Source organism: Ambystoma mexicanum, chromosome 9 (genome assembly GCF_040938575.1).
Source record: "Ambystoma mexicanum isolate Mex_15411 chromosome 9, UKY_AmexF1_1, whole genome shotgun sequence".
Classification (NCBI taxonomy): domain Eukaryota; kingdom Metazoa; phylum Chordata; class Amphibia; order Caudata; family Ambystomatidae; genus Ambystoma; species Ambystoma mexicanum.
The window spans coordinates 888,798,368-888,816,779 of record NC_090931.1 but is presented as its reverse complement, the minus strand read 5'-3'; the positions used below and the strand labels follow the sequence as shown (position 1 = coordinate 888,816,779).

Sequence of the window (18,412 nt, the reverse complement as noted above, 5' to 3'; positions counted from 1 at the left end):
ACTCTCATCCAGCCCAAGGATCGGGGAGGTATGGGATACCCTGACTTAGAGGAATATTACAGAGCATGCCAGCACCGTGTCTTACCAGATCACTTGTGGGAAAATCCCGAAAAGAAATGGGTAGCGATAGAAAATGACAATCTCACCGGTAACACTAGGGGAATGGTTATGAGTCCACTCAGCAGCAATGACGAGACAAATTAAAGAGCATCCTGTCCTAAAGGTATTATGGTCACTGTGGCATCCATCAAGAACCATGTGGGGTGTCACAACATGTCCCTCCCCCCTCAGTTGCATCTGGTCCCCTCCCATTCAGGGTCTCATACACTATGTCCACACTTACTAATCCTGGCATGAAACGGGGCTCGCAAGAGCGGAGCAAATGTGGAGGAAAGTATCTTTCATATCCCTTGTTGACTTCAAGGAAGCCTTGCAGAGCACGGATGTCTCCCCCCCGCAATTTCTCAAACTAAGAAGCATCCTGAACGACCCCCGTTCGGGCGATTTGCTGAAACGTCCGCTCACCCCATTTCAGCTAATACTGAGCGCGTCCCAGATAACGAAGGCTCTCATTTCACGGATGTACGTGTCCTTACTCACTAGGGGTCATCTTAAGCGCCCACCGTCTGAAGTGGAGTGTGAAATGGAGCTGGGACTAGAAAATAAGCCAGATGTTTGGAAGGCGATACACGGAGCAGTTTGGTCATCAATCGCCGTGCAATATAAGATGCATAATGCACGCCTGCTTGTTAGATGGCACTATACCCCCTTCAGATTAGCAAACATTTTCCCAGGCATGTCCCCCCGTTGCTGGAGAGGGTGTGGGGAGAGGAGTGACTACTGGCACCAATGGTGGCAATGCCGGGAGGCTCAAACCTACTGGAAGGAGGTTCTGGGGTGGATCCAGGCCATAGATGGCATTGCTAGGGTACTCACACCTGTTTTGATCTTGTTTGGGGTCCAAGCCGACGATGATGACTCTTATGAATCCCTGACGCACTTGCCCCGAAACCTGCACCTGGCTGCAAGAGTATGTCTTACTGTGAAATGGAAGTCAGCCACCCTCCCCACAAAAAGGTAATGGCTGATCAAGGCACATGCGATTTACGAAATGGAGAGTTTAACGGCAGCGATCCAAGAATATCGCAAGAACATAGACATGATATGGCTGCCTTTTCTTGAGTTTTACAGAGCATACTGGGACTCCGTAAGATCTACTGCACATTAAGTATAAACTTTAGAGCCTTCCTTTCCGTTCGAGGACTTTCTCTCTGAGGTTGGAAAACATGTTGAAAACTGTAGGTGCTGCACACTTTGAACAATGAGCAGAGCAGTACTAAATCCTGCCATATGTTCATTGATTGTAAAAACTATTACATTGAGTGGGGGAGGGAAGGGAGGAAGGGGGGGTACATGTAACAAGTTCAACTTATTGTTGTCTCTACGTTCACACGGAAGCATGACACTCACCTTTTTGCTGATTCATACTGTGAAGTTAACATGTATGTTGTTAAACTTGTATAAAATACTCAATAAATACCATTTGCAAAAAAGAAAAATTCATGAGCAAATAGAACCCAAAGACTGGAGTGAATAATGGGGAAGACATGGACAAGGCTAACGTTTTCTACTCTCTAATGCATGCATGTCTGTAACTTATGCTCTTGAAAATCTAAAAGTTGTTAAAAAAACAAATACATCCATGTACAATGCGACTATTGGGAAAGGCCTGAGAAAAGACATTGAGGTACTCAATCCAGACCCCTACCTTTGTTCTAGAAAAGTGTACTGTAATCACAAATATTGTGATTTGTGTACACATTTGTCACTGTTTTACCTACCCACATCACAAAACGTGTGTGAAAATCAGTCCACCAATGAGTGGACTGGAAATTGTAAAGTGTTTTTTTGAGATATCTTCACATCGTTTTGATATGATTAAAATGTATTTTTCCAAGCACAGAGTATAGTTTTATCCATGCAAGAAAAGGATGCTTTTGAGCAGTACGGGAGGATGGGAGATTGACAAGTATGTATTGTGCTGGAGTTACTAATATTTGACATGTCTCCCATAGGAGCTTTTTTTGAGAAGACCTCAGAGACAGCCACAAGCACACCCAGGAGCAGACAGGCCAGGCTGTATTAGCAAAGAAGGAACAACCTCAATCAAGGGTCATGCAGTGTGCAAAGAACAGGACTGCTGCATATGATCTAATTATCAGCAGGAAGTTGGCTTCAGACAATGACGAATATGCAAGCTTGTTAAACACACCGATACACATTACCAAATGAGAGCAGCAATGCAGTGCTCATGTGGGCGTCAGCTGTGGGCTAGATTGCATCCCGATATTCATAGTGCAAACCACCTAACTCACTTATCCCAGGCATCAGTCTTAAGAGTGTGGCATAGGGTGTCAAAACAGCTGCCCTCCCAACTCAATGTCACCACCCTGGGCCTTTAGTGGTCTAAAACATTCACAACGACTCCCATCTATGGTCTAGGAACATCTTCAGAGGTTTACTGGGGTAGAAGTGTCATCATTTGACCCAGGGGACCGGAGACCGTTAAGATTACGGATACAGGGCTCAATCGGTGTTATGATAACACGATTTTCATAATCAACAAACACTTTTGGGATTAAAAGCCGTTGATTAGGACATGCTCTCTTATAAGTCTTCCTTTCAATGCACCTGTCTAACATTGAGGTTGTTGTGCATCATGGTTTGAATACAGTTCCTACCCCCACACACACCTGAAGGAATAGCTGCTCAACAAATAACACATTCCGACTATCTATGCCCCCACCTCTATGCACTGCACTTCAAAGCACTGCTACACCTACCTAGGCACGTGCATCTGAACTTCAGTAGGACAAATGCACACTTCATGGACCTATAAGCAGTGTTGTATCTCTTGTTAGTTTCCTGACTATTAGACAGGAGTAAGAAGCCACAACAACAAGGTACACTTGTAACAGATAAGAGATGTGAAGCAACACTCTGGTGAAGGCTGTACAATAACTAACATTAAGGTGGGGCAGTGCACCCAGTCCAAAAGAGAAGAAACACAAACAACTGTAGAGTGGCAGAGAAGTAGGGATGACCTCTAGGAAGGGGATATAGGCGGACACACAGGTACTATTAGTCTACTGTACACCTTATTGATAGAAAATACCTCACAGGTGCACTGAAAAATATACACAATTATTATGTTGCACATATATAGACCATGATCAGATAAGTATTTTCGCAACTAAACACATCATATACAAATACCTAGTGCATAACAAAAACAGCAATGTCATTAAGGCACAACAGACCATTATTATATTGATTGATATTTTACTTCTATTGCGCTCGTACACAGGTGTTTCAGAGCGCAACAAGGCAAGGGAGGGGAGGGGAACAGGGGAGAACAAAACAGCGATCTTACTAGGCCCAGTGACATTGAGAACGCGCAAGTGCATGGGATAGGAGGAGGGGAAAAGTGTATTGAAGGGGGGAGAGGTGGAAAGTTCGAAGCAGAGGAGAAACAGATAAATAATAAATAAATAAGAAAGGCAACAAACAGTGGTAATGCAGCCAGCAATTTGCAAGTGCTAGGTTTAAGGCAGCAGACAGGGTAGGTCCGATAAGTGCAGGAAGAAAAAGGGGGGGCTGTATGGGTACAGATACAGACCCCAGTGCAAGGGGTGGCCCGGAGGCAGTGCGGGAGGGTGACAGGATGAGCAGGTACCTGGGCCCAAAAGACAGAGGGTGGCCAGGTGCACAGTGCTAAGAGAGAACAGATCAGCAGGGGAGAGGGGGAGCCAAGACAGAAGAAAAGAGTAAGGTCTTGAGGTGCTTCCGGAACCAGAGATGGTTCTCCTCATTGAAATCCATGACCTGGTGGTTGTCACATTACATATAAAGACAAGGTGGTGGGGGGGGTGGAGAGAGAGAGAAGGGAGTTCGACATTAAAGCACAGTTAAAATAGCAATAAAGGAACTCAATGATAACACTAACAATGTTACAGAATGAGTACACCTTCTCTAACATAGTAGTTCGGAAAATATAAATGATCACGTCACAGTCAATTGTTCTAGAGGGCTAGAAACAATTCCAAAACACAGCCAGAGGCCACCAAAGGTAAGATACATTTTAGAAAGAGATATCAAGTCATTGCACTTTAGAGAAAAATTGTTACTGTATCACTAAAAATAGTTACAGTGCAAATATGCATTCACAGTTGCAGATGGGGAGAGCAGAGCTTTAAAAATACAGTAAAAGGCATAGTTATGAGCAAAATGTAGGTGTTTGGTCTAACACTCACTGGACCCACAGTGGACACAGAAAAATGTCCAGGGGCAGTTAAGCACCCCTACGGCCACTTTAGGAAAATGTCACGCGAGTAGAAAGTTACCACAAAACTCAAGGGGGCAACGACAATAGGCAATCCGCGTATATGCGGAAAATGCAGGAAAGGTCATGTACCACCCCACAGATGGGGTTTTGGTGGCAAACAACCCCAGAAAGGACCAGAGGAGAGGAGACACAATATGAAGTGTTCCTGAGATCGGTTTTATGCTGCTTGTCACAATATTGTGTTATTTGTATGTGGTTACATAGATATTGTAATGTAAAGGGTGGCACACAACTGTTAGTTCATGAAAAGATTCAACCACTGCATGTAGTGTTCAGTTTTAAGAGAGAAGGGCCATAAAAACAGTTTAGATAAACAAAGAGATCATGTCCACTGTGTCAAGAACAAATGAGACCTGGAACATGTTTCCATGAAATAAGAAGAGATGGAAAACCTGCTAACTCACCTGAACCGAATCAGTTATAATAACTCCACAGAACCAAACAATACAGATTCAAGGAACTTCAATCTGCAAATATGGCAACATTATGTATCTTCTCCAATGTAAGAAATGCCCACAGGTAAAGCACACAGTTAAAGCATGCTAGGAATTGTCTGAAAGAATGAACATTCCCAGTCATAACCGCTCAGCCATAAAACAAAACAGTGGGACTCCACTTCACGCAAGATGGGCACACACTGAAGGGCTTGTCGGTTTTGGTACTGAAAGAATATATACAAAATACAGGCAATAGAATAAGGGAACTCAAATTTTCAAGAAACTGAACCTAAAAAACAGAGTTATGAACAGAGATGTGGGCTTCATGTTTTACCACGGTGAACTTTGAAGCCTCACCATTAGGTAGCACACCACGTGTTATGGTAGTAATGTATCCCTCAGGTACGTGTTAGGTCCTAGTGATTATCTTTGCCAAGACACCTGCCCATATCTAACATAACTGACAGTTTAGTAAGCATAGCAGTGTAAAGTATTATTAAGTGTGAGAATCACTGGAGGCTGTCAGTATTAGCCATTCAGAAGAAGCCGCCAGGATTTGAAAATATCAACTTTGGTGCAGTTGTTTCCAGCAATGCAAATAGATATGTGAAAGGACTAAATTATAAGAAAAGATTTATCTGCCTTTTTAAATCCTGCATGCAGCCATTTATACCATGAACAGAATTGACCATATTTGCAAGGTCACTAGGTCCTGCTTTACAAAGCATTTCAGACATCTTTTTAAACACAAAAGACTAGACTGCTTTAACTATGTAACTGTATGAATTACAACCAGTTATACTGCGCTTGCACCCCTCATGTTTTACTGAATATGAACCACAATTGGAGACTTGCTTTTACATTGTGCCTCAGCAATTATTTATTGTTGAATTCATAAATTATTCTGAATTTTATGCATTTACATACTGAATTTTCTTCATTAATTTAATGCCACTTGTTCAATTAATCTGCATTCAACTGTTGAATTAGTCTTCTTTCAACTGTTCACTTTGTATAAAGCTTTGTTTTGTAATGTGCGTTTAGCTCACTTGCTTAGTTAATCTGTCCAGTAATGGTTTGGTCCCTTCCTTTGGATTGCCGTTATCCCTTATCCCTGCTTGAACTATGTATAGCAAAGGTTCAGAAAGAACACATACATCCAAGCGGTAGTATTAAAAAAAGTTTTAAAGGAGAGCACCTATTAAGCAGACAATATTTCCAACTGCTCTGTTTTCAAGCAAACAATGATGTTGTACAAATGTATAATTGTTAGATAAGATGTTCACAGCATTGCATTCGTTGCATAACAATCCTGGACGTAAAACTCATGTTTCATTCCCTACAATTTGCTTTTCAGCATTTGGTGAGATCTATGTGACTTTGAACTTTCAAGGCTGTATTCCATCTCAACATAACACTTTTCAGCGAGTCTAATAAAAGGTATCAAAACACAACTGTTGTCATTTATTTAAAGTAGAACTAACACAGCAAACTTTTTTGCACAGTCATACATAGCTGTCAATGTATGACTGGACATGGCCGTTTTAAAAACTCTGTATTTTGAAAGGGGTGCTCTGGAAATGACAGAGGGAAGGACACATAACCCTAGTGCTATGCGCTGCGCAGCAATCGCACGCTCACCTGAGCTTTCAGATCCTCCAATGTTGACTCCAGTGAAATCTCAAGATCCCCTCTGTAGCTCAGCGAAGATTCTGTGCGCTCCAACTCCAGGCAATCTAAAATTAGGAAGAGATGCAAAGATTGGGAAAATGGCAAAGTCACAGTAAGAGCATGAAAAAAGAAGGAGATGCACAGTGACTGCACACACCATGCACAAACAAGTCTGGACACATGGGGGGAAATGACCGCAGTTCCAGCACTGCATGTAGAGGTGACAGACACACATAGTCAAAGAACACGGTAAACTAAGAGTGATAAATGGCTAGAATGTTGAGGAGCAAAAGCATGTGTGCACAGTGTACATGTGAAAATGGAAAGGAACATGAAAAGTGAAAAAGGTTCATGCTCACAGAAAGCTTATGTGGAGGAAAAGAAAAAACGGAATTACTTGCAACTTAAGTGGTCCAGCATTGATTTTACAGATTCACATACTTTAATATTCCCATTAGTCAGGCTGGTAAATCTTGGTACAGCAAAAAATATTAAAGCAGCATTTTTGTAACTGGCCTTGGCTTTAGATTTATTTATATGATGTTGTTATACTGCCATCGTTGTTCCAGAATGTCATATTGTTGTCCCAAATTTGAAAATGGATGTTGCTCTAGGTGAATTGGAAACCAGGCAGCTCTAGCATATTCATGTCCCTCCCGCAGTGCACATCAAAGAAGATTCCATCCTCTGATATTAGTTTTACATCTAGTGAATTTTCACTTGGTGCATTGTTGAAAAAGCAGAATAATTTAAGATCACGTCCCAAAAAACTTTAAAAAATGCAGACCACACAAAAACACATTTGTACAAGTATATATAAGTTTGCAGCACGTCAATATCCTAAAGAGGACATTAAGGTGGCATTTGACAAAACAAGCAGGTATGCTAGAGAAGACCTGCTGGTAAAATACACATCCAAAAATAAAAGAACAGATGCTGGCACCATTAGATTACTCATCAAATATAATAAAGCGATTTGGATTAGGCAGGTTTTGAATAAACATTGGCACCAGTTAACATGTGATTATGATTTGAAGTCAAGTATTGCTAATCACGTTTTTATGACTTTTAGGAAGTTGTCGTCTGCGTGGACACTGATTGCTCCTAGTTTATTTGTAGTCAAGTGTAAACAAGATGGCACCACAAGGCTGAAAGACCAACAAAGTGGATTAATAAAATGCTGCAAATGCAAAGCGTGCCAATATGGCGAGAATGTACAATGTTAAATAATATATGAATCCTACAGCTGGTCACATGGTTCAAATTAACAAAAGGATCACATGTTCGTTTGTTTGTTTATTATTTATACAGCGCACCACACCCTAAGGTAGCTGGGCGCTTATGTGAAAGCAATATGCAGCTGTGACAAGTGCTACATAAGAAGTACGATTCATGAAGTAAAAATTCGTATCCTTCAGCAGAGTAGAGCCTTAAGAAATATAGATTCTAACCATCCTTTGGCTAAGCATTTTAATGAGATTCATGGAGGAGACATGACTTCTTTTTCCTACTTTGTAATCGATTATATATTTGAGAAACCACATGGTAGTAGCCAAAAAGAAGATGCATCATAGACTATGATACTAAAGCCTCTAAAGGACACTATAAAAGTGAGGAGCTGTACACCTTTGCTGCGGAATAGGTCCAATATGAGGTTAGCCATTACACTGTATTTAGATGATTTGCTTTCTGTAATGAAAACTATTAGATATTTCAGGTCATACTTTTATCATTTTGATGACATGCTTACCGAATTTTCTTCAACTTTCTTTTCTATTTTTTTTACATAGTGAGTACATAGTTGTGTACTTGTGCACTGTTCACTGTAGTCCCGTCTCATGGTATATTTGGCCTTGTTTTTATCTGTCCTTAACATGCTGTTTTATTATAAATCTCTATCAAGACACGTACAAATGAGTACTTAGCATGCCCTTTATTATAGTGTCTTACCTATTTTGAATACTTGCACTTTATAAGAACAGGAGTCTGGATTCTTAGCACTTGCATTTTATCATGTACATGACAGACACTAATGCCATTATGTTGTGCTTTAAAATAGAACAAGTTACTTCTTACCTTGTAACATTCTTTCGATGGGATGTTCCTCCGACGTATTCCTTATCTTGATAGATTACATCCCAGCTTGCTGGCCTCGGAGATTTTTTCAGTAGCGGGCGCTGCTCGTCGACGTCCCTCAAACTGGTGTCCCTCGACAGCCTCCGTCTCGGTGCCGACGTCATTGTGCGTATAAATAGACTTGCGCAGCGACCGTTGCTCAGTTCCGTTTTGAAGCTTGGATTTAGCTGTGCATGAATTGGTTATTGACCTTGAAGGAGCGTAAGCTGCAACTACAAGGGAAGTTTTACTGCGGGGATGGAGGGGAGGGGCGATAAGGAATACGTCGGAGGAACGAAAGAACGTTACAAGGTAAGAAGTAACTTGTTCTTCGAAGGGATTGTGTCCTCCGACGTACTCCTTATCTTGATAGACTCCCATAGCAGTGGTGTGAAAGAGGAGGTGGGAGTAAAATTGGAATATTTCCCTTTAAGAATGAACAGAATGTAACACAGCTTTGCCAAATCTTGTCTCTTGGCTAGATGAGGAATCCAGACTAGAATTTTGTAAAGGTATGTGCGGACCACCATGTGGCAGCTGCACATATTCCCGAATCGGCACCCCTCTTTGGAGAGCCGAAGAGGCTGCGATACCCCTGGTTGAATGAGCCCTAAGGTGATAAGGGGGCTCTTTCCCTGCCAATTTGTAGCATTCTAGAATGGCTAAAATAATCCATCTTGAAATGGTCTGTTTTGTGATTGGCAATCCTAATTTGTGTCCTGCATAACCTACAAACAGTTGGTCTGCCTGCCCTATCCTAGCAAGTCTGTTGATCTAAAAACTCGAGGCACGCCTTGGATCCAGCCTATGTAGCCTCTCTTCCTCTTTCCCTGGATGGGAAGGAGGATAGAATGAAGGTAAGGTTATTTTCTGAGTGATGTGGAATTCAGAGACCACCTTTGGGAGGAAATTAGGCTTCACTTGTAAAACAACTTTGTCTTTGTGAAAAATTGTATGAGGAGGTTTGCAGAGAAGATCCTCTCTTTGCGAAAGACGAATCGGAGGGCAGATGGACATGTCCAGAAGGTCCGGGTACCACGTTCTCCTGGCCCAATCCAGGGCAATTAGGATCATAGTCTTCCGGAATATTCTCAATGTATAGAGGTGGAAACTCCGAGTCTACAACTAACGCATGCCCTAGAGCTCCACTCGGGGGAAATTCCCTTGAACAAAACTGATCGCAATTCCTGTTGATACTGGTGGAAAACAGATCCACTTGCGGGGTTCCCCAAAGGGCGAAGATCTCTTGAAGGACTTCCTGAGCTAGTTCCCACTCGTGGGAGACTGTTCTCTGCCTGCTCGGAGCGTCTGCTGTCAAGTTCTTCTTTCCGGCTAAGTGAACTGCCAATAGAGAGATTCCTTCTTGAATTGCCCAAAACCAGAGCTGCATCGCCTCTCTGCACAGTGGCAGTGATCCTACGCCTTCTCTTTTGTTGAGGTAGTGCATGGCCACTGTGTTGTCCGTCATTATTAGGACATTCTTCCCCTGTACAGATGGCAGAAAAGCCTTCAGCGCTAGTCTGATTGCTCTCAGCTCCAACAGGTTGATATGTAGTCTGGACTCCGATGGAGACCAACGACCGCTGATGGCCAAGGCATTGGCATGGGCTCCCCACCCCGTTAGTGATTCATCCGTGACTACTGTTATCTCCGGCCATGGTTGCCAGAACTGTTCTCCTTTCAAAATGTTCTCCCAACAGGCCCACCACTGAAGGTCTCGAGCCACTCTGTCCGGGACTTGAAGGAGATCTGTCATTCTTCCTGAGAATTGCGACCATTGAGTTCTCAGCGCCCACTGGAGAGATCTCATTCTCAGGCGAGCCTCTGGCACTAGGAAGATGCAGGATGCCATGAGGCCTAGCAACCTCAAAAAGTCGAAGGCTGGAAGAAGTTGGGCATTTTGAAATTTGGTGACCATCTGCAGAATATCTTGGGCCCTCACCTCTGGTGGCGAGGCTCTGCCCAGGGAAGCGTCCAGGACCGCTCCAATAAACTGGAGTCTCTGTGATGGTATCATCTGTGACTTCTTTAAGTTGAGGGAGAAGCCCAGTTTGTGAAGAAAGTGGCAAACATAATCTAGTTGGATCTGAGCCTGTTCCGATGATACTGCTCTGATCAACCAATCGTCTAGGTAGGGATAGACATGGATCCCTTCCCTCCTTAGACTCGCCGCCACTACCGACATTAGCTTGGTGAAGACCCTCGGGAGGAGGTCAGCCCAAATGGCAGAACTCGAAATTGATTGTGAGAGTTGCCAATTGCAAACCTCAGGTATTTCCTGTGTTTGAGATGGATTGGCACATGGAAATAAGCATCCTGAAGGTCTAGAGAAACCAACCAGTCCTGAAGCTGGAGTGCCTGAAGGATCTGAGAAAGAGTTACCATCTTGAACTTGTCCTTCCTGAGGAATTTGTTTGATTCTCGTAAGTCCAAGATGGGTCTCAGTCCTCCATCCTTCTTCGGTACTAGGGAGTAGGGGGAATACCAACCCTTGTTCCTCTCCACTGCAGGTACCGGTTCTATGGCACCTTTCTCTAGCAGGTCTACAATCTTTTGCATGAGGAGCGGATCCGGAAGCTTCAAAGAGTTGTTCCCCGGTGGATGACTCTGAGGGGTGTGTAGAAAAAGCAGGCAGTAACCTTGGGCAACTGTCTCCAATGCCCAAGCATCTGACGTAATAGCCTGCCATTCTGCCAGATGTTGAGTTAACCTGCCCCCTACTGGTGTCTTTTGAGGGGAGACCTCAGAGGGGTTTAGAAGCGGCTGACGCAGATGCCGAGGGTAAAGTGGCACCTGCTGCTGCGGTTTTTGTACCTTTTCCCCGTCCACCACGGGTGAATCGTTTCTGGCCCCTTTGAGCTGGCTGTCATCTGCCTTTTCCAAATGCGGAGTAAAAGCGAAAGGACCAACCCCTCCAGGTGGTTCCTGAGGGGCGATTTGGAGTCTGTCGGATTGCAGCCCCAAGAGATTTCGCTGCTGCCTTGGATGTTTGTAACTTCTCCAGGCTGTCATCAGCCTTCTTACCAAATAAAGAAGTGCCGTCAAAGGGCATGTTCAAAAGTCTGGCTTGTACATCTGGAGCAAAACCAGACTTTCGCAACCACGCAAATCTGCGGATTGTTGTACTTGCCGCCATGGCCCGCCTGATACTGTCAGCAGAATCAATGCCTGTTTGAAGGGACTCGCACATTGCATCTTTCCCATCTTTGATGTTTAAAAATGCTTTCCTTTCTTCTCCTTCTGGGAGACAGTCAGCCGCAGATTAAGCACACTCCCAAAGTGTATGGCTGAATCTTGCAAGCGGCGTTAATCGACATAAGCGCCATGCTACATGCCGAAAATACTTTTTTTGACATGGCATCAAACCTTTTATCGTCCCTGTCCTGTGGAATAGTAGGGTATGCAGATCTACTATTTGATGAAGTTGCTGCTTGTACAACCAAACTCTCTGGAGTTGGATGTTTGCTCAAGTATTCAGGATCTGTAGCAGATACCCTGTATTTGGCAGATAGTTTCTTGTTAACTGCAGGGATAACTTCAGGAGTTTCCCAATTAGCAGGGATCTTTCTTTGCAGAGCAGTATGAAAAGGAACAACAGGATCTTCCTGTGGACCTTTAACTAAAATGTCAGCAAGGTCATCCTGCTGAAAAGAAGGTGTAGGTGTAGACCACCCCATGAATTCTATTATTCTAGCCATCAGAACCCTATAGGGGGTCTCAGCATGCTCCCCAGGGTCTGGTTTAGCAAACTCTACTTCTGGAGAAGTATCTAAACCACTTGCCTCATGTAAAGAGTCTTGAAGATCTTTTAACCTGTTCTCTTCAGAGATAAATTCCTCTGGTATGGGTGTTGTGGTCCTTTGTAAACCAAAAGGTCTCATGGTCGGAATCCTCCCCCTCCCCATAAATAGAGGACAAAGCTCTAAAGTAATCAGACCTAGGAAATGGTTTGAAACCCATTTCTAGAGCAGAAGGGGCCAAATTGGTTGTCACCGGTTGAGAAAACGTCGAAGTGACGACGTGGAAGTCAAAGGCTTTGACAAACCCAAAAAGGGCATCGAAAATGTTAGAAGAGGCCTCGAAGTACTCGAGAGGATCAGAATCCTACTCTGAGTTGTCGAAGATGTTGACGGCATCGCCGAGGTCATGGTCGAGGTCCTCGATACCTCTACTGTCTGAGATGTAGTGACAGATGTAGGTCTGTCTTTTATCGGCGTCGACATTGGCGTCGAAGACGGTGTCGATGCAACCGATTTATGCGTCGACGGACCCTTCGACAAAGGCGTCGATGACTGCCGATTTATGAGTCGAAGAAACCTTCGACGGCGTCGATGACGCAGACTTACTGCCTTTACTCGAGGGTTCATGACGCTCTCGGGTAGTTTCTTTCGCCAAGTGCAATGACTCGCGGCGTTCTGATTTTTCGGGTCTTTCACCCAGGTTATCAAGTTTAGCCGTCTCCGAAGGGGTCGAGGCCGCTTTCTCGAAGACGCTGAGCATTTTCTTACGGAATTCCTCCCATTAGCTGTAGAGCTGTGTTTCGTGGGACAGGTGACCCTTTCCGGGGAGACAGAAGAAGACGAAGAAGAGCGAGATCTGCGACGCCTCTTCTTAGAGTGGTTCGATCTCGAAGACTGATGGGAACCGCTTCGAGACCTTGAACGGGAATGTTTCCTGTGACGGCGAGGAGACTAATGTCTCGACTCTTTCGAAGAAACTTTCGAGGGAGTAGAAGTTTTAAGAGTCTTACCTCTTTCTAGCTTCCCCTTACGCTCCTTCAAGGCTTTCGCCGTCATGGACATACAGTCCTCGCATTCCGAACAGTGATGCTCCGATCCCAGGCAACACAAACAGATCCGGTGAGGATACGTCAACGACATTTTCTTCCCACAATCACAACACTTTTTGAAGCCAGACCGTGGGGTCGACGGTTCGGATGAGGAAGCCATCAAATTAAGATGATATCTTCGAAGAAGAAGTTGAATCTTCTTGAAGAAAGAACTGAGCAACACGATTCCGTGGCCCACGAAGCGTGGAAAAACGGAACTGAGCAACGGTCGCTGTGCGAGTCTATTTATACGCACAATGACGTCGGCACCGAGACGGAGGCTGTCGAGGGACACCAGATTGAGGGATGTCGATGTGCAGCGCCCTCTACTGAAAAAATTTCCGAGACCAGCAAGCTGGAATGTAATCTATCAAGATAAGGATACGTCGGAGGACACAATCCCTTCGAATGGTAAATTATACTTTCCATTCTGGCACTAAGCTGAGTATACCAGTATATACTAGTTTGGGGTACTGAAAACTATCAGATAATGTATGGCTCCATGCCAAAATAGCTCTTGCATAAGAGTATGTATAGATTAAAGTTGTAGCAGTTCCTATTCAAAGTATATCCATGGAAATACAGTACATCATTTTATTTTCGTGTACTGCAATGAAGGCAGAACATATAGTTATATTGTAATGATGGTAGTGTTTTAGCAGAGATGCCTTACTTGGAGCACTTGCATTGCAGACTGTGGGTATCTGAGTTTCTTTAAAAAAGTGCAATGTTTTAAAAGTACATTTAAAAATAAAAGTGTATAGGAGATCATTGTGTATTGGTTTAGAACATTAATGTTAGGAGAATTTTGTGTATATTGTGCACCTTTTAACAAATATTTAGTTTACTAGCACTTAATTACGATGTTTGAACTTGCAGGGATAACATTTTTGCTTATAGTGCATCTTTTATGGCGGTGCCTGGGCCCACTATCAGCAACGCTCTCTTCCTAAATACTTGCCTTCCCGAGCCCTCCATTCGTCTTCCTCCAACTCTTTGCGGGTGAGACGCTTTTTCAAGCAGAGACTTGGAGGAAGATCTTTATCCTCTGCAGGTGCCTCCCTCTGGAACAGCCTTTTTCCGTCTTGACCCGGATCTCCTTAAATTTTGGAAACTCCTCAAGACTTTCCTCTTCGCCGCCTCCTTCTCTCTCCCCCTCCCTTGCTAACCACCTCTCCTTGTTCTCTTGCTCCCTCTCCTCTACTTCTGTTCAGTTTCGCTGACTGGCTGCCTGGTGTACCTTTCAGAGCCTCACAGGTCCCATGCTCTCCTTGCCAGTCTCCTGCACTTGCCCCCGGGCTTTGCACTTGCCACAGCACTACTGCACTTCAATTACAACCCATGAAGGTGGTATCTCCCTGCACTTACCCATGTTCTGAGGGACTGGGCGCACTTGTCCCTATTGCCACCCCCCCCACGCACTTCCCTTTCTGTTCACCTCCATAACCTGAATGTACCATACACAGTAAGATCGTTGTCCTGTCCGTGTCTTCCCCTCCCATGCATGGTTGAGCTTTGAAAAACTTGTGTACAAGCATATAATAAATGTATACAGGTTATTTACACTTGATAACATTTTTTCAAAATTATTTATGCAACACTCCGGTTACATGGATTTGCACTTTACTCTTATATTTTTACTTCTAGATCTGATAATTGTGCTTCTATTTAGAATCCAATCATGTCATCATTTGGGAAGATGCCTATAGCATTTGAACTTTTTAATGTTGGCGTGGAATAATTCAATTAATCACGGTATTCATGTGCTAGGACAATTTTCTAAAGTCCAACTAAGGACTTCATAAAACCATACATCTGAGGCAGTACATAAGCTCCACTCTTAGTATAAGGCTGTACCACCTAAGAATGTGTTAGCATGGACAGAGCAGCCAGGCTTATCTTAGGAGGGAGAGAGGGCTGCAGCTTGGTACAAATAACTATCAATCACATATCATATAAACAAAGTTATAAAAACCAACTCAATACTTGGGGGATACAACCCAATGCATAACCTTATTCTGAATAGCAATCAGCAGTTCACCGTAAGTCAAACCTATAACACATTCAGAATGCAATCAGCTATTCATGGGGAGTAAAACCAGGTTAGATATACTTTGAGAATACAGTCAGTAATTTAAGGATAGTAATCCCGGTCAGTCATGCAGTGACACTCTGTTATGAAATCACATAATAAACCAACCCTGTTACAAGTATTCTCCTTGCAACCTTACTTTTTAGAACTCAGTTTTTAGAACTGTTCAGTTCAGAGCTAGTAAATTAACTTATACTTTCTGGAGGGGCCTTAAGCTACTCAAGGATAAGTATGAACACTTAATAACTATTTCAGAATGCACTAAATAAATCAGGGAAAGCAAATTCCAATTACACTTTAAGAAAGACACAATGTATTTCAATGTAAGTAATTGACCCTATGACTATTTTGGAAATGCTCTAGGCAGTTTCTGGAGAGGCACAACCCAGTGTTACAAGTTTAGAAGAGCAGCAGCTATTCAAGGTAAGTAACCATATACTTTTTAAGAGAGGTTTCAAGCAACTCATAAGCCAAGTATTACCTTCTAGTTAGTAACTGTTTTAGGTCTGTATAAAGCCGATCAGGGGGAGCAAAACTCAATTACACTTGAAGAACACAATGTTATTCAAGGTAGGTAAATCCTATTGGTAAGCTTTTAAGCTCATTCAGTTAAGCAATGATACAAGAGTACCAACACTTTTAGTTTTCAGAAGGGGGAAACACCATTCAAAATAAGAAAAGCAACTTATGTACTTTTTAGTGCGCACAATGCAACTTAAAGGTAAGTATAACTTGAGATTGTGTAACTTCTTTGTTCACACAGATACAGTTACAACACTAATTCTTTCAGCAAGAAAGTACTTTCACACTTGTTATAATTTTCAAGACAGACGCCTTTTCTCATTCTGCCCTTCCCTAGTCTGTTGCACAAGTTCTCTCAGAGGCAGAAGAGGGACCCTAGTGATCTAGGTGTCAGCTGTAGGCAGGGTGAGACAGGGTTCAGTTGCAGGAAAGTCAAAGTTCCATAGGAGATCTTCTTAAACAAGTAAGTATTCACGTTCGGAGTTAGTTAAAAGTGTTCAGGGACTTCTGAGAAGAAAGCTCACTATATGTGTTCCAGCAATAGTCCTGGACAGTGGTATGGGCAAACTCCCATCCACGCAAATCACCCACTCAGTCACAGTATGCACACCAGACTTAAGTTACGTATTACCCATGTCCACACAGTACCTTAAGAGAAAAGAAGAGCTTCTGGGTGAATGCCTTCAGGATGCAGAAGTACAGGACCCTGTCCCTTGATTCTTGGCTGGAGATGAAAGAACTGGACACTAGATGGGAACTTGCAGCAGTAGTCGTCAGAGGATGCTTCAACAACTGATACTTCATGGATTCTCACAGCTCTGTGGATTTGGCACCTTTTTACAGCAGCTAGATATGAAATATGTTACTTATAATGCGCTTAATACCCAGAGGTTTATAAGCGCGGGACCGGGGTTCGAACCCGTGTTGCTCCGTATCGTCTTGCTTCCAAGGCGAGCATGTTGCCCCTGAGTTATCCTCGCGAGACTAGACGAAAAAAGAATATCGTTGGTCAGATTCTCTTCACTCTCTCGGTCCTGTACTCTGGTGAGGGGACTTCAGGGATCTGAATTGTGTCTCTCGAGAGCCAGGTGTCTGCCACCAAAGTTTGAGGTCCCAGGGTATTGGGGTACTGCAGCCCAGCAAGGTCGCAGCACGTCGTTGGATGGCTCAAAATGCAGGTCCTCCTGATACTAGTGGATCTCATCAGCCTCTGGGTAGGAGTCATTCCGTTCAGGACCCCTATGGTGATTTTCAGGGTTACAGCAGGCTCTGGTTACACAGCAGGCTCCCTGGTTGCTGGATATCGCTACAGCCATATTTTCTTCATCTTCCTCTTTGGTTTCAGCTCCAGGGGTCAACTTGTTAGCAGCTTCCAGGTTCAGAGTATTTATCAGGAACTACAGCACAGCTTCTGCAATCTCTCTCTGAAGTTTACAGAAAGGGGTGGTCTGGTGTCCAATCAGGACAGCCACCCCACAGGGAGTTGGTTCCTTTCAGGCAAGGTTAAAGAAAGGGCTGCAGAATCTTGGACTCCTCCTTCACTTCCTGCTTTCTCAGGACACTTTGGAGCCTGGGAGGAGAATACAAAGGATTCCCACTGAAGACAAAACTTCCACTGAGGTAGTTTCCACCAAGAATGGCATGGGAAGACCTTAAACAACAAGCACACGAGAAATGGGGGAAAAAATGAAGTAGCACACCATTCTAGCCGAAAGGTGGCCCTTCTGTGCATTACCAAGGCTGATTTAACAGCCTGCGAATAATAAGACTAAACCGTCACTAAGGTAAAACCACTGCCTCCAGCCATTCAAGTAAACTTGCAATTGTATCAAAAATGTTACCAGGTAATTAAGAAAGGGAACGCATTGTATCCCCCCAGCACTCCACATAAGGTGCGGTGTGCTGGCTCACAAAACGTAAAGGTGATGAAAATCCTTTTTTACTACTTGGGAACAGTAGTTCACCCAAGTACATTAAAGAGAAATTAACAGGGAAGCCCAAAGGGGCAACCCAGCCTAAGCCCAAAAGTTATAGAAAACTAGAACTCCAATCACACACTTTGGAGAGACAAAAAGGTCACCCATAAAAAGAGCAAAAGTCTAGGCGAAATGGGAAAAAGATTCCCCCTCACCTAGGGACAAGGTAAAATAAATACCAAGTCCAAGCAAAAAGTTCTGGGGTTGACACAGGTCAGGAAGATTTATCACAAATATGAAAATCTTACCTAGCAGCATGTATATGGTTACCTTGCCCCATTCTTAATTATGTGTACATATGTTTTTCAGTAACACTGGTTCATTTATTACTACGCTATTATAGGTTGGGCAGTTTAGATGGCTTTT

General features: G+C 43.5%; 1 protein-coding gene across 4 annotated transcripts in view; it reads right to left on the bottom strand.

Annotated features, from left to right (window-relative positions):
* Positions 1–18,412, bottom strand: part of USP40 (ubiquitin specific peptidase 40) — a 2,045,603-nt gene that overhangs the window by 540,154 nt on the left and 1,487,037 nt on the right. For all 4 annotated transcript variants that reach the window (XM_069616007.1, XM_069616010.1, XM_069616008.1 and 1 more), the window contains one exon: positions 6,484–6,578. In XM_069616007.1, the coding sequence (XP_069472108.1) occupies positions 6,484–6,578 (95 nt within the window). The remainder of the gene's footprint in view (positions 1–6,483; positions 6,579–18,412) is intronic.